Source organism: Typopeltis vanoorti, chromosome 7 (assembly GCF_054136105.1).
Source record: "Typopeltis vanoorti isolate ZY-2024b chromosome 7, IOZ_Tvanoo_1.0, whole genome shotgun sequence".
Taxonomy (NCBI): Eukaryota; Metazoa; Arthropoda; class Arachnida; order Uropygi; family Thelyphonidae; genus Typopeltis; species Typopeltis vanoorti.
The window spans coordinates 2,140,355-2,157,401 of record NC_143555.1 but is presented as its reverse complement, the minus strand read 5'-3'; the positions used below and the strand labels follow the sequence as shown (position 1 = coordinate 2,157,401).

Below are 17,047 nucleotides of genomic sequence, written 5' to 3'. Positions count from 1 at the left end.
GACATGGATCCCAGAAGAAAATCTGAAAAAGGGAAGGCCTAAATTAACTTGGCAGAGAATGGCAAAAAAGTTAAGAAGACTGGCTGGAAGAGCTGGAGAGAAGCCAAACTAGTGGCTCAGAACAGAGAAATCTGGAAGAAATGGATCTCTGCCTTATGTTCCATGCAACACAAAGAAGATAAGTAAGTAGTGCATTTCACCCCTTCCCCACCTTCCAAATCTCTATGTCATAATTGGCTTCCCCCTAGTTTCTCTTGCTTCGAAAACATTTTCAATACACAGTAGGAACTAGATATTCTTGTATTACATACAATATCCATCCTAGATGGACTAATATCTCTGGTATAAAGTTAAAATAATGATATACTGATATAACCCAGCTTACCTTGACTTTTACAGTAATCACTCCATTAGAGCTGTCAAATATCTCCTTGTCTAATCTTTTGGCTGTTCTCAACTCTCCTAATGCTGGGTGGATGGAAAAAAATTCTTCAGGATCTGTATGAACAAAAACCATAACTAGCATGTAAACTACGAGTCAGAGCTTTTTAAAAAAATTATGAAATTGTTATTAATAATTAATATAATTATATAATAAATTTAGTTTAACCCTTTATCCAAGTGTGAGCAAACAAAGTTTGCGCCTGAAAGTATCTTCAGGACTGGGGTAAGGTGGTACAACACCAGGACACTCCTTGCAAAGGTGGAGCAAGCTACCAACACTCCCATCTCGGTGTCTCCCATAATGCAAAACACATCTCCTTGCGGATATGTCTAATGTTATGCATTAAGGGAAGGGCCACAACCCAGACTAGTTTCGACCTTTATTGAGGTCCCTTCAGTGGGAGCCAGGCCCAAGTGGAGATACCAGGCAGAAGCATTAGCAGGTCATCTCTACCTATAGGAGTTGCCAAATGGTGTGCCACCCTTTTTTAATAAATTACTCTGGATTTAGAGAAAGATGTTGAAAGTTTATTTTTCACTTGGTTAGAATATAATAAATTTAGTTTAATCCTTTATCCAAGTATGAGCAAACAAAGTTTGCGCCTGAAACACTTGGATAGCATGGATAGAATGGTAGCAGGGAAAATTTATAAATTTTCCATGCTACCATTCTTCATTGATACCATTTTCCATGCTACCAATTTTCGAAACAAAAAAGTTATAAATTATTTATAGAAAAGTATATATTATAAACTTGTCTATGTCAGTGTCCTAAACTTATCAATTCACATTTCACGCACACAAAACAGACGAAACTCAGAAAACAAAAACGGTAAAACTCATGACAAATGACAATGTTTAATTGGATTGGTTGAACAATAACCAATCACAGCCACTGATTTCTGGGTGCTATCGTCTCAGTGCAAACTCTGCCTCGCTTTCTGGATGGTTTAAAACCACTGGAATGCTAAGAATTTTGACCTGCTGTTCCATTTGTACAAAGTGCTCAAAGGTGTCTGTATTTGTGACTGCATGCCTGAGCTACTAAAATGAATGGGATGCATTGTTACACGTCGAAAAGTTTCCTATTCAGCATTACGGGAGACTCTCCACAAATTTTAGAGTCTTTAACAGGAATAAATACAAAAATATAATATCAGTGATATTGCTATAATGTGGCAATATCACTGGGCTTCGAAAACATTTCGAATATTTGCTATAACCTAGCAAGTCCAGAATATATGCTTCTGATACATATATATATATATATAACTTTGAGTTGTTATTAAGCTTTGTTCTTCTTTTAGAGTTGTGTTCCATGTTTCACTGCCATAAGTTAATGCTGGTAAGATGTGACTATTAAAAAGATGGGCTCTTATTTTTATATCTGTGTTTTGGTTGGTAATTGTTGATTTTATTTTGTTGAAGGTTATCCAAGCAGCTCTTTTTCTCCTTGCTATTTCATTTGATATGTCATTATTCATTTTTATGGACTGGCCAAGGTAGATGTAATCTTCAACTTTTTCAATGGTCTGGAAATCTAAAGTGATTGTATAATCTTAACGGTATTTCATTTTGGGAAAATTATGGAGACAACTACCGTGTTTGAGTAAAACTTTAGTTTAATATAAACCAAAATCAACACTCGACGTTTAGACCTTCATATCAAGGTCATCTTTTGGAGCATATACACTATATACAGAGAAACATGCTGCACTACAATCTACATGGTTTGCTAAAGTTACTGACCAACCATTATAACAATTATTGGCCTGACCTCTGGTGAAAAAAAAAAAAAACACTTTTACTACAACAATGCTAGAGTCCTATTATTATTATCTACTGGTTACAAAATTACATTGGGCTGGAGAGCAACATGTTTATATATATATATATATATATTAAAAACATGATTATACATTTAAATTTCAACCAGTTGGTATGGAATAGTTCCCAATACTAGCTGAAGGTTGCTTAAAGTCCTAAAGTATGCCAGATACTAAGTATTAAGTAGGCTGAATATGTGCTATCCAGATTCTTGGAATTTTCATGCTACTATTATTGTTGATATTAGGGTGGTTTATCAGAATTTCGTAGGCTTCTTTATTTTTTCTTTCACACCAGGTTTTTGTATGGTGTAAAGAGTGTGTACTTTTCCAATCAATTTGGTGTAAGGTGCTGAGAGCATGATCTGAGAGGCCTGCTTCACCAAAATTGTTATATTTAATGTGTCTTATATGTTCTTTTTTTACGTATAGGGATTGTACGTCCTGTTTCACCAATATAAGGTAAGTTACAGGTGCAGTAGATGCAATAAACTCCAGGATGTGCCAATGGGAGGAGAGGATCCTTAGAAGAGTTGAATATGTTTTTTTAGTTTTGTAGGTGGTTTAAAGGTGGCATTGAGATTATAATTGTGTAGGATTCTGTTGATTTTTTTCTGATAACCCTTTAATGTATGGGATAGCTATGATTTTACTGTAATCTAAATTTTTTTTGATGAAGTTTGATGAATAACTTTATTAATAGTATTTTTGTTATAGCTATTCTTTATAAATGTGTTGCTAATAATTTTTAATTCTTGTTTAAGAGCTTGCTGATTAGAGTAAATTGTTATAGCTCTGTTTTTAAGGGTGTTAATGACTCCATATTTTTGTGATGGGCGGTGGTATGATTTAGCATGTATGTATTGGCCAGTATTTTGGTCTAAAAATACTAAATATTGGTCTAAAAGAAAGGACTTTACAATATTTGTTTTTCATCCATCTTGTTTTGTCCGGATATATTTCCAATCCAATTTTTTGGCAGTTTTGGCTTATGTTATTCAGCACTGATTCTAAGAGTTTGGGTCAGTGAGATATTAATACCACATCATTGGAAAATAATAGGATATTTAACATTTCGCCATCAATGTTTATTCCACCTTTCATGTTAGTTTTTTGAATGATGCTGTCCAGAATAGATGTGAAGAGATTAGGTGATAAGACATCACCCTGGCGTACTCCTCTGCTTAAGTTGATTTTAATTGGGTGATTGAAAAGGGTGATATTTGTTGTGCCTTCTTTGTAGATATCTTTTATGAGTTGGATGTATGCTTTTTCTATGCCTTGTTCTATTAAATCTTGGAATACTGTGTTATATTCAACAGTGTCAAATGCCTTTTTTAAAATCTATAAAAAGAAGACAAAGTAGAATCTGGTATTTTCTACATCTTTCTGCTTAGCTGAGTAATAGTTTGAATGTGATCTATTGTCGGAAAGCCTTTTTTGAAACCAGCCTGTTCTTTGCAGCTATTTTTGTCGATGGAGGTTTGTATTCTGTTTAGATGATTCTGGCAAATATTTTATATGTGTGTGCTAATAGACAGATGGGTCTGTAGTTACTGATGTCTCCTTTATTACCTTTTTTCATGCAGAATTATGGTCTTTGATGTTTTCCATTCAGTAGGTACTTTCCTTAATTGTATATATATCGGGTAAATCTTTCTGCTAGAGCCTTTAATGAGTATTTATCCATCCCTTTTTAATAATCAGATTTTATACCGTCAATTCCTGGTGATCAGTCATTTTTCATATGGTGGATAGCCATTTTTACTTCTTCAAGTAGGACAGATGGTATTTCCAAATTTTTGTCTAGTACTGGAGCTGTGGTTACTTGTTTAGATGAGTAAAGGTTCTCATAAAACGATTTTTATTATTTTTTCCATTTCACCTCTGTTTGTGTGTCTGTTTCCTTGATTGTCTATGAAGGCTTTAGATTTATTTATTTTTCTACTTTTTTAGGCTACTGTGGAGCCTAGCTGCTTCTGCCAATTTTGTCATTCTATATATGTTAAAGTTGTCTTTGATATTCTGCTTCAGTTGGTTACAGATAATTTTATATTCTAAACGGTCTTTTCCTGTATCTTTCAGTACTTCTTTTCTTCAATAGTTCTATTGTTCTTGCTGATAGACATTCCCTGGTCTTGGGAGGAAGTTTATGGGAAGTTCTTTCTTTGCAGTTCATTAACTGATTATTATAGTTCGTTAAATCTTCAGCGATGTCATTTTTTAATTTCCAGTTATTTTCTTCCACATTTTTTCTAAATTCTTCTGTTCTGAGCGTTTTTTATGGTTGGACTGTGCTCATATGCGTTCTTCATTTTTTCTATGTATTTTGAGGGTGGCTCATTGGACGGTGGTTTAAATGAATGGCGCAGTAGGTTTTCCCAATGACTTCGACATTTTTTATTATTCTTTTGCAATCTGTTAGAATGAAATCAATTTCATTTCTTGTCTCTCCATTTGGAGATTGCCAAGTCCATCTTTTTCCCACTCTCTTTTTAAAAAAAAACTATTCATAATGTACAACCTTTCTGCTTCTACAAATTCTGCCAGGAGTTCACCTTGTTCATTTCTTTCCCCTTTCCCCCATGGTCCAATGTATTTTTTCTTCAATAAATCCTGTACCAATCTTTACATTGAAATCCCCACACACTATTGTGTATGTTGTTTTTTTTCTGTAATGTTTCTCGTAAGTGATCATAGAAATTTTCTATTTCTTCTTTGTCAGCTGTTGAGGTGGGTGCATAGGCTACTATTATTTTTATTGTTACTGATTCTCCTATTTTTAATTTTAGTGTTCTTAATTTCTTGCACAATCCATTCAGAATGGATTGTGCAAGAAATAATATTTTTAGTTTGCTTTTCATTTATGATGAAGTCAACTCCTCCAGCCCTTGTAGCATTATCTGAAGCTCCCAGGAAAATCTGGTTGCCATTGTTCCATTTTGCAGTTAATTCAGAGCTTCTTCGGATTTCACAAATAGCAAGGACATCAAACTTTACATTTTGCAGTTCTTGAAACAGGAAATCAATACGGGAATTGGAAGACAGAGTTTGAGTGTTGAAAGAACCAATAAACAGGGTCGAATTTCCAGATGGTGGTCTACCTTCCTCTGTGAGATTCTTAGCACCTCCTGCTCTTGCAGATTTCTCACCACCACTTTGGTGGGATTGCAAAGAGCCACACAGGACTGGGGTCTTCTTCTTCTACTTGCTGGCATCTTTACAATGGTCTACAGCACTTCTCCTGCCCATGGTTCTCAAGTGCGCTTTTGGTTCACGGCTCCTTATTTGTTATTCAGAGCTGCCCGCTTGAGCTTCCTGCATCCATCACCCGAGGGACGCTCAGTAGGGGTGAGGTCCCCCCCTCCAAGCATCATACTAACCTATATTATCATAATTAAAATCATCCATAATTCTTGGCTAATTTGCTTACATTTCATTCTCACTGACCTTCACTTTATGAAGTCTACAGCAACATCCAACTTATATTTCATTCTATCCACCTTTATCTCACATTGTACTATCTCAAAACCACTGCCACTATTTCCCTATTGCATCTTCACCTTGCATAGGTACAACTCCTTTTCTATCATAAACAGCACTAAACCACCCTTTTGCCTTTCTTATCTTCACAAAAAACATCATATCCCTCCATCTGTATTCCTGTCAGGTGGAATACAGATGGAGTCTTGATGACATCCTGAATGTCATACTCATCCAACCATGTCTTCATTCCAACAATTTTGGTTGAGCAAACTCAGTCAATGCATCAATTTTGGTTTCCTTATTTCAGACTTCTGGCATTTATATATACAAACATAATTCATTTCTGGGTCTATCCCACAGTACAAATATACTATAGGTTCACAAATAAAGTCATGGATAGGAGCTACATAAAAAAAAAAAAAGCCTCAAAGCCATTATCATCAGTGCTTTCTTCAAGTTTCACACTAAGAGGACATTACTGTTCTGGAACCACAATAATACCCCACCACCTCTTTTTATCTACCAGGTGTTCCATCATCATCATCATCATATTCCTGCCATGTACCCTCAAAGGGTGTACAGGAACAGGTGTTCCAAAAACAAAAAATACTATAACCATCGCATTCTATTCCCATGAAGCAATTCTCTGTTAACCACATCTCACTAACACCAATAATTTGTAAACTGACTAACTGTATTAAGACCACAAAGTCTGCAATCTAATTCCTAATGCTTCTTGCATTGGTGTATAAGCACAGTAGCTTCTCCCAATCTCCCTTACCTTCCCACAATTGATTACCAGATCATTCAAGTCCTTTGACTGTGTTCCTTCCATTGAGGCCAGTCCTGCATCTTTATTGTCTTTTTTTCATCCTTTATCTTACACCAATTTCTGGAATTTTATATTCATAGTCGCACTATCACTTCCCTGACTAGCTACCTTGATATGTCTTCTAGACTCAACTCCCTATTCACCAACAAGACCAAATTCTTAGCATCAATTTCCTGGTGTACCATTCTGTCAATGTAGTACACATATTGAATATTAGAAGTAAGCGAGAAAAGAGTTGGAAGTTATAATAGGAACAAATAAATTGACTGCGAACAAAGAACGCATCAGATTGGATATCAGGAAGTTATTGAGATTGATAAAAGATAATAGTGTGATAGGAAAGGTAGTAGGTAAGCTGCCCAGATATGACAGTGGAAATGTGTGAGGAGAAAGAGGTGCAGTTTAATGTGCAGAAGGTAGAGAGTTGAGTGAAGAGAATGAATCTGATCAAGTGGGAAGCAAAGTGAAAAAACAAGAGTAAGAGAGGAGAAATTGATGAGGTGGTTAGAATTAGGAAGTGAGTGGCATGAGCATAGAGAATGAGAGAACAGGTGTGCAAGGTAGACTGGGAAACAGGGAGGCTCAGGGTGGACAGAGGAACACAATGTGAGAAAGATTGATATCCAAGAGGATGCAAATGCATGTATAGCCAAAAAGGGAAGGGGATGACCTGGGATTAAGGGAAAACAGTTGGATCTGAAGAAGGTTTGAAGATGAATAAGAAGAAAAAGAAATAGCTCGAGTTAAGCATGGAGAAGTCACATCAAATAAGTGGTGTCAGAGGAACTAGCTATAGATCCAGGAAATAAGTTTCTCTGATTGTATACAAATGCTAGAAGTGTAAGAAACAAGGCAAATGAAATGGTTTCATTAATTGAGTCTGTTCACCCAAAAATTGATGGAATAAGCGAGACATGGTTCGATGAGGAAGACACACTGACGTGAATACAGACGGAAGGGTATGATGTGTTTCGTGAGGATAGAAAGGGTAAAAAGGGAGGGAGTGATGATAAAGAGTTATGTCCATACAAAGTATAGATGCAAGATGGAAATAGCACCAGTGGTATTGAGGCAGTATAGTGTGAGATAGAGATGAATAGAATGAAATACTTAGTGGGATGTTGTTATAGACCTGGTAATGTAGATGGTAGTGACTATGACGTGTATAATCAAATTAGCCAAGCGAATAAGAAAAGTATGGCAATTTAGACTGGTATGATGAGATAGCAACTGGAAGTAAAGAAAATGAGTGGGTTTTTGAAGGACATCTACCTCAGACATTATATAACAGAGGGCACACGAGGATTGAAGGTCTTGGATATGATTATCTCATCAGAGGATGTAATTATAAATGAGATGTCAATCACCTACCATTTGGCAAGAGTGACCATTAAGTGATTACCTGGATGGTTGCCAGCAGTGTGAGGAAAAGTTATATGTGGAACTACAAGGCTGGTGATTATGAGGGGCTCAGGAGATAGCTTGCAGGTGTAGCATGGAAGGCGGACTTAGAAAGGATGTCAGTGCAGCTTGAGGGATATTCAAGACCTGTCTAATAGAAGCAATGTCTAAATGTATTCCAAGGGTGAGAAGGTTAAATGAGGTAGATGTGAAATGGATGAATGAAGAGATTAAGCATACAATACAGAGAAAAACAGACATTATGGAGGCAGCATAAGAGAAATAGTAATATTCAATTCCATTAGGATTACAAAGAACAAGCAAGGAGGGTGACTTGGTTGGGGGTAGCAAAAGTGAAGTATGAGCAGCAGTTAACTAATGAAGCCAAAAAGAATCTTAGGAGACACTTAATCAGCAGTTCATAAAGATCTTTCATTTTTGTGAATGTGACATCATAGAGAGTTTGAGAGCAGTTGATGACGGGGAGGAGAGATCGACTGCAAGTGAACAAGAGGTGTATGGGGAATTGAGCAAAATTGATGTTAATAAGGCTGTAGGATTTGATAATATATCACCATGTATTCTGAAGGAATGCACCATGGAGCTGGCATCTGCTTCAACATATTTTTATAACATGAGTCTTGCACTGGGTCGAGTTCCAAAGGAGTGGAAGGAGGGCAAGATTGTGCCACTTCATAAGGAAGGGTGATAGAACTCAGGCATCAAATTATAGGCCTATCTGCATGTCAGGTGTTGGAGAGATGGTGATAACTAGGATCCAGAATTGGGTTGACAACAATGGTATTATCTTTGATGGACAGCATGGATTTGCTAAAGGGAGATCATGGTTTAATTTGTTACAATAAGGTGATGGCTTCATTGGATAGAGGAGAGGATACACAGTAGTATACTTGGATTTTGCAAAAGTTTTTGATAGATTACTGCATGATTAAGTTCATAGTCAAACTAGAGTGGATGGGGTTATGTTAGATTAGTGCATCTGACAGACATCAGCAAGTAGTGTATGGGGGAGCAATATCCCAGAAGAGGAAGTCACTAGTGGTGTGCCTCAGGGGTCTGCTTTAGGACCATTGCAATGCATGTTAATGATATTGGCAAAGATTTGGATGGGGATATTCGGTTGTTTAGAGCTGATGCAAAGTTGGGACGAACTATGAAGAGTAGAGAAAATGTTGTGGCCTTGCAAGAAGACTTGAATAAATTCAGTGAATGGGCACTGAAATGGGGATGAAAGTTCAATGTTGCAAAATGTAAGGTTTTAAAATTTGGGAAACAAAGATAGGATGTAGAATTTATGCTTGGTGAGGATATATTGTTGGAGGTGGAGGAAATAAGAGATCTTGGAGTGATAGTGGATAAGGATTTGAAATTTAGGGGACACATTCCCAAAATTGTGAGGACAACACAAAGTATTCTGGGAATGATGTGGAGGACACTGACTTGTAGAAATACAGAGATACTTGTTCCATTGTATAAGACTTTGATTAGGCCACACATTGACTTCTGTGCACAGATTTTGTCAACTGGTTTTCAAAAGGACTAAGAGATGTTGGAAAGCATCCAGAGACAACTTCCTAAGATACTGACTTGTAGAAATACAGAGATACTTGTTCCATTGTATAAGACTTTGATTAGGCCACACATTGACTTCTGTGCACAGATTTTGTCAACTGGTTTTCAAAAGGACTAAGAGATGTTGGAAAGCATCCAGAGACAACTTCCTAAGATAGTTTCTGCTCTGTGGAATGTCAAATATGAGGAAAGGTTGAGAAGATGCAATTTACAGGGTCTAGTGGACAGGAGGAAGAGGGGTGATATCTACAAGTTAGTAAAGGGCTGTTATAGGATCAATGTAGAAGAGGTTTAACAGAAAAAGGTGGAAAATCAGGAGAAAACGAGAAGCTATATAAAAATCGATGTAGCTTAAAAATACCAAAGCGCTTTACATCGATTTTTACAGAGGTCAAGTGTCATGAGAACTGTTACAAAAATAACCTTGTTTGTCTCTATGTATTTTATGTTAAAAATTAATGTAAATAACCCTATGGAAATTGATTGTGTTTACTGTTTTAACTAAAGTTTCTAGAATGTCAAAAACAAAGGCAATGCTTTGCCATTGGAAGTCTAGTATAATAGCTACTTATAAGTGCACCAATTGTTTACGATTAAGTGTGTGAGAAAGTTGTTTGTGAGCTCTGTGCATGCATGAACACCTTCAAAGTTAATATCAAAGAGATCCTCTAGTTTTAGAGAAGTTTCCACTGCCCGACAAGACAAGAAAAAAGAGTGCACGGAGGAGATAAAAGAATGGGTCGGCCTTAACAAAAAGATCAAGGAGAACTGCTGATTTCTTTGGGGTTTACAACCCTTGGTGCAAGGTCCCGTGAAGGCAAAAATAAAAGGGGACAGAGCCGAACATTGTAAGGAGAGCTCAGGTCCAGCTGCCAAGAGAGAAGAGGCGAAGCCCAGTTGATGACAGAGGAGAGCCAAGATCCAGTTGCCGAGAGAGCAGAGGCAAAGCGCTGTTACCGAAGAGAGCCATAGGCAGTCTACGGAGAACCAGAAGCAGAGGACCAGACTTACAGCGAACCCATGCCAGAGGAAAAATTGGGAGAACAGCCGATGCCAAGTGCCAGTCGGATGTCCTAGTGCTACGGGAAGTCAACGGAAGCAAAAAGCTGCAGAGTGATCTTCAAGCCTGTATGCTGAAACTTCTTGCCTGAGCTTTTGAATACCAGAAAGATTGCAGTCCAAGACCCGCTGATATTCTGACGTAACGCTCCCCCTGAAACAAGACTCTCCAGATGGAAACCTAAGGCCTGAGATGAAAGTCTCTAACCAAAGAGACTTTGATGTAGGACTTTTGGAAGGTGTCGTGAGAAAGAGCCTTTGTAAGTGTGTTCATCTTTTTATGTACATTCTTTTTGTAAACTAGGAGATATGTCATAGATGGACTGATAAGAAATAGTAATAAGAAATATTTATAAGCGAGTCCTCTGATTTGTTGTTAAGTGGAATATAAATTGTAAGATAACTTGCCATAACTAGCTAATCTCTTTATGAGTAAATTAGTCTCGGCGATTTGATTATTTTAAGCAGAGAAGTAACAGAGTTATTACATTGTATTGTCATTTACTATTATTATTATTATTACGGGCAACTCCAGAGAGTCCTTAGACTCATCGAGGGAGGCCCTAAACATCATGTCCACACAACTATACGACATTCTCACAGTATCTATCATACCTTGCCTTGAACTCACTGTCATAGCACTCACAACAGACTCTGGCAGCTTATTCCACTCATTCACCACTCTAAAAGTAAAGAACCTACCTCTAACACCATTCCTAACCACACTCTTGCTGAGCTTCCATAGGTGTCTTCTACTTCTCCCATCACCAGTCCTGATCTCAAAATATCCTCTGAATTAATCATATAGAAACTCTTTAGCAATTTGAATGTCTCAATCATATCTCCCCTTTTCTGCCTATCAACTAATTTCTGCAACCCACACATCTTCAACCTGTTCTCATAAGGTTCATTCCATAGACCTGCTATCATCTTGGTCACTCGCCTCTGAATCCTCTCCACCTCCTCCCCATCAAGAAGAAACCTAGGTGACCAAATCTGGGCACAGTAGTCGAGATGTCTTATCAAGGCTCAGTACAGAGGTATACAATAACTTGCTTGTCTCTGCTCATCAAAGTATTTTTCAACAACCAAGTGAGTTGATGAGCTGATTTAGCCACTTTTGCAATGTGCCCCCTAAACTTCATCTCCCTATCCACCAACACTCCCTATATCCATTCCCATATGTTGTAGTTTACGGATTAGAATTCCATGTGGTATCCTGTCAAAGGCTTTAGCCAGGTCCAGCAGTATCACTGTAAACCCAATGCTATTGAAAAGGGAAAGTTTGATTCTTTATACCAAAAGTATATAAGGATAGGTAGAGAGAGAGAAAGAGAGAGTAACCTCCCTATCACTTATTTAATGTATTTTGTTTTTTTTATTGTAAATAAAATGTGTTTTAATTATATGTCAATAGAGTGCAGCCTGATTGTTTATATTACAATGCATTGTTCCTAAAAAAAAAAAAAAAAACCGTTAACTTAAGAGCAGGAAACTAAGTAAGATAGCTGAAGTGTATAGTTAAGTGCAAATAGACCAAAACTGTTTGTAAAGTTTTACTGAAGGAATTTGTGTTAGAGAAAGAGAGAGAGAAATCAACCGGCCATATTACTGAGTTTTATGCCAATTAAAAGATACTGGTGGCGCAGTCTTATAAAATAAATTTTCTAGTATCCATAGGCATAAAACTCGTAGTGCAAAAGGTAGATAAACTAAGTACGCAATAAGAAAGGAATATTTATAAAAATAATAATAATGGTAGCTTATAAATAGCAAGTAATAGCACACAGTTTACAGTTATCCCTGGAAGCTGTATAAGGAGGGTGTCATCAGGGGGGTAAGAAGTAATTTTTATGCATGCAGAGTTGTAAATGATTGGAATGCCTTGCCTGAGAGGGGGTGGGGTCTGCAGATAAGTTGAGTGTGGTTTAAGGCATGGTATGATGAGCTGCGCATATGACAATAGGACCCCCCCCCCCCCCCGAGATGAGTCTTTGGATAATAATAACTGGTAATATTTTCATCCCAAAATGCATATCTTTATATCTTACATATTAAAAAGGTATCCATTATCTTTTGCTCAACCTGCCAGCCTATTGAAATCATTCTGCAAGCTCTCTACATTTTCAATGATCACTATTACACTACTCTAATTATGTGTTCGTCACACATGTCGATTGGATTTTCACAGTATAGATGTGAACACAGATTGATAAGAAAATAACTATTTATTAACTTTAATGCTAATATTTCACTGGTATTATATCCAGCATCTTCAGAGCATACAAACAAAGTTTGTTACAGTAGCGAGACAACCGCAATCCGGTTGTCTCGCAACAGTGGAACTAGTATGAGTAATTGTAGCATGCAACATAAAGACTAAAGTCCTAAGTAGGCGCCATCTGAGTTAAAAAAAAAAAAAAAAAAAAAAAAAAAAAAAAAAAAAAAAAGATATTAATTTGGTCTTAGGATGACTGTCTCCCAAATCTCTGGTAGACTTATACCGCCATACTTGTTGAGGTTTGGAGTATGTTTCAGGGCTTCTATTGATTCCAGGAACAACCTCTCTGACTTGTAAAAGCTTCTGTGCAGTACTTTTGTTTTTTTTCCAATTGATCCTGTGTGCATGGGTATCCAAAGTATGGTCTGCCAGACCCGACTTGCCATAGCGAAAGTGCTGGATATATTTTTTGTGTTCACTGAGGGGGGATGGCCACAGTTCTTCCTGTCTGTCCATAGTAGGCTCGATGACATGAACAGGGCACTTCATAAACTCCTGGATGTGATAAAGGAGAGAATCTGTCCTTAGGTGAATGGATGAGCATTGTCCATTTCACATAAGGTTTAAATACAGTGGTTGGTGTTTGTTAAGCATCCTAGATATCTTTTCACATGCCTTATTACACTATCCTTATTATTACACACTGTTTTCTTATTACACTACCCTATTTTGCCTAATCAACCAGCTGAATACTTTGATTCCAAGAGTTTCCTATATCACTGAGTACATAATTATAATGAATGGTGGCAGCTCAAGCACATTACTAGTCACTTCCCTTCTAGATTTTGTTTCTCCACTACTCTCTGGTATCTGTCCATCAACAGGATTAATTATCAAGATTTGGGCAATGCCGATTATTAGTTTTAATTAACATGATGGCTGCAGTGTTTGGTAAACACACAAAAGAGAGAAGCAATATTTAAGATTTTCTTTTCATGATAAGTGAATGAATTGCTAGTTGAAATGGTGGGAGGAACTGTCAGACAGTAAACAGAGACATCATAGGCATGGAGCCAGAGGTTGTCACACAATGAGTCCATGCTCTTCATGTAAATGCCAAAACAATAATAATAAATAAGCTTATAAGAAACTTACTTGTGATTAACTCATAGGTTATTTCTCTTGGAATTCCTACATCACCATCTTTAGCTTTTACTACCATTACTAGAGTTCCCTAGAAGTAACAAAAATGTTTTATAGAAAGTTTTTTACCTTGGGTATAATATACATTAAAGATACCAAGTATTTTAAATATAAATAAACCTGGTTTTAATCCAATTTCCAAGTAAGCAAACAGACAAATAAGTCAAGTTTGCGCCTGCAAGTAGGGGTGACCCCGTACGTAGTGGAAGTCTAGGCAACTCGTGGTAAAGGTGGAATAAGCTCTGATCACTATTCTTAATATTTACCCTTAATACAAAGCACATCTCCTGGAGGAGATGTATGATGCTATGTATTAAAGGCAAGGGGCCACTACCCAGACCGGTTTCGACCTTTATTGAGGTCTCGTCAGTGGGAGCCAGGCTTAGAAATACTAACATTTAAGTAATACAGAGCTTATAAGTATTTTACCAAAACAAGTTACCATAAGGTACTTTGACCTTCAGGATGAGAGATAGATGTAGAAAGTTTTTTACCTTGAGTATAATATACGTCAAAAATACCAAGCTATTTTAAATATAAATAAACCTGATTTTAATCCAATTCTCAAGTAAGCAAACAGACAAGTCAAGTTTGCGCCTGCAAATAGGGGTGATCCCATACGTAGTGCAAGTCTAGGCAACTCGTGGTAAAGGTTGAATAAGCTCTGATCACTATTCTTAATATTTACCCTTAATACAAAGCACATCTCCTGGAGGAGATGTATGATGCTATGTATTAAAGGCAAGGGGCCACTACCCAGACCGGTTTCGACCTTTATTGAGGTTTCATCAATGGGAGAGATTATACTTATAAGTTATGTATTACTTAAATCTTAATATTTCTAAGCCTAGCTCCCACTGACGAGACCTCAATAAAGGTCGAAACCAGTCTGGCCCCTTGCCTTTAATACATAGCATCATACATCTCCTCCAGGAGATGTGCTTTGTATTAAGGGTAAATATTAAGAATAGTGATCAGAGCTTATTCCACCTTTACCACGAGTTGCACTACGTATGAGGTCACCCCTATTTGCAGGTGCAAACTTGACTTACTTGTCTGTTTGCTTACTTGGGTTAATAAACCTGGATTAAAACCAGGTTTATTTATATTTAAAATAGCTTGGTATCTTTAACGGAAAAATGTTTTATGTTTTATAATTATAAATGAAAATGTCTACAAATTAAGTATATGGAATTTGTTATAAAATAGACACTCCTAATGTGAGATGTAAGTTTTAGCAGATGAATGAGATGAAGCATAAAAACAAATGTTTGGTTTACTGAAAAACATTGCAATTAAAAGAATAAAGACAGAAGTAAAGTAAAATTGTAGAATATCAACTATTTTCCTCAGATACATTACAGCTGCCGGTATTTTACTGTTAATTAAAAATAATGTTAATTTACTGGCTACCCAAAGTAAAACACATGGGGTGTGTAAATAAGTTTGGTAAACTATATGTGTAATCATAATGATCATAAAGTATCACTATCTAAAAAAGGCTTTTATATATGTAGAAAGTTTTTTTACCTTGGGTGTAATATATGCTAAAGATACCAAGAAATTTTATACTTGGTTTTAATCCTTTTCCCAAGTAAGCAAAATAAAGCTTTGTAGTGTGAAATATATATTGTCGACTTGTATATGAGATTTCTGCATTATTTCAACCTTGGTATCTCTCTCCTGAGTCTGGCTCTCACTGAAGAGACCTCAATAAAGTTCGAAACTGGTGTGGGAAGTGATCCTTCCCATTATACATGCCTGAAAGGAGGAGTGCTTTGCATTATGGGATATATACTAAGGCAAGTGATATGAAGTCATTAGCCTCTATATACAAGTAGCTCAGATGTGAATATATTTCATGCGCAAAACTTTGTTTTGCTTACCTGGGAAAAATATTAAAACCAAGTATAAAATTTCTTGGTATCTTTAATACACACACACACACACACACACACACACACACACACACACACACACACACACACACAATCTAATCCTGTGGCTTCCTCTTTAAAAGGATTGCAGCTGATGAACAGTCCGCTTCCATGCCTCTCTATCTCTCGCTTCTGTAAAATTCTTGCCCGTCCAATCTGTGATGTTGTCTTTCCATTGCAGTCGGGGTCTTCCTCTCTTTTCCTCCACCATCCCCTGCAATACTATTCTGGGAAGCTCTCCAGAAGAACCCCTCATCAAATGTCCTGCAAATGCTATTTTTCTTCTTTGGATACTAGCCATATAGTCTCTTTTCATTTTGAATCTTTTAAGAACCTCTTCATTGCTCACTCTTTCAGTCCAGCTGATACGATCCATTTTTCTCAAGCACCACATTTCAAATGCATTCAATCGATCACTCATCTCCTTATTGATCGTCCAGGACTCACATCCATACGTCCCCACACTCCAGATCATTGTCTTGAGGATTCTCAACTGTTTGTTCAGATTTCTGTTTCCTAATATGAGGTATATTTGGAAAAATGTTGCTTTTGCTTTTTTAATTCTGTTCTTAATTTCATAATTAGATCTATTGTCTTCTGTTATCTAACTCCCAAGGTATTCAAAACTTTTTACACTTTCTATTCTTTGTCTGTTCAAAATGATTTCCATCCCATCATTTTCTTTCATTGAAATCTTCATCATTTTTGTCTTCTGAATGTTTATTTTCATTCTATATCTCTCATTTCCAACCCTGTTCAGTCTGTTCAAAATTCTTTGCAAGCCTTCCTCTGTTTTGCTCATAAGTACAATGTCATCTGCATATCTTATTTATCAGGTGTCCGTTTATCTTTATTCCATCCTTCAGATCTTCCAAGGCCTCCCTCATCATCCATTCACTATAGACATTACAAAGGAGTGGGGACATCCCACACCCTTTCTTATAAGGAATCCATTCAGTATCCTCTCCTTCAAATCTGACCTTGGCTTCTCGAGTTCTGTATATTCTGAACAAAATTCTCATAATATTTTTATCTATTGCTATTT

The 17,047-nt window shown here is 36.8% G+C and overlaps 1 protein-coding gene across 1 annotated transcript in view; it reads right to left on the bottom strand.

Moving 5' to 3' along the window:
- Cad87A (cadherin 87A) overlaps window positions 1-17,047 on the bottom strand; it is a 1,045,423-nt gene that overhangs the window by 685,792 nt on the left and 342,584 nt on the right. Inside the window, exons 10-11 of the mRNA XM_090395555.1 lie at window positions 14,018-14,096; window positions 386-498 (exon numbers count right to left, since the gene is read on the bottom strand). Coding sequence (XP_090251681.1) covers window positions 386-498; window positions 14,018-14,096 — 192 coding nt within the window. The remainder of the gene's footprint in view (window positions 1-385; window positions 499-14,017; window positions 14,097-17,047) is intronic.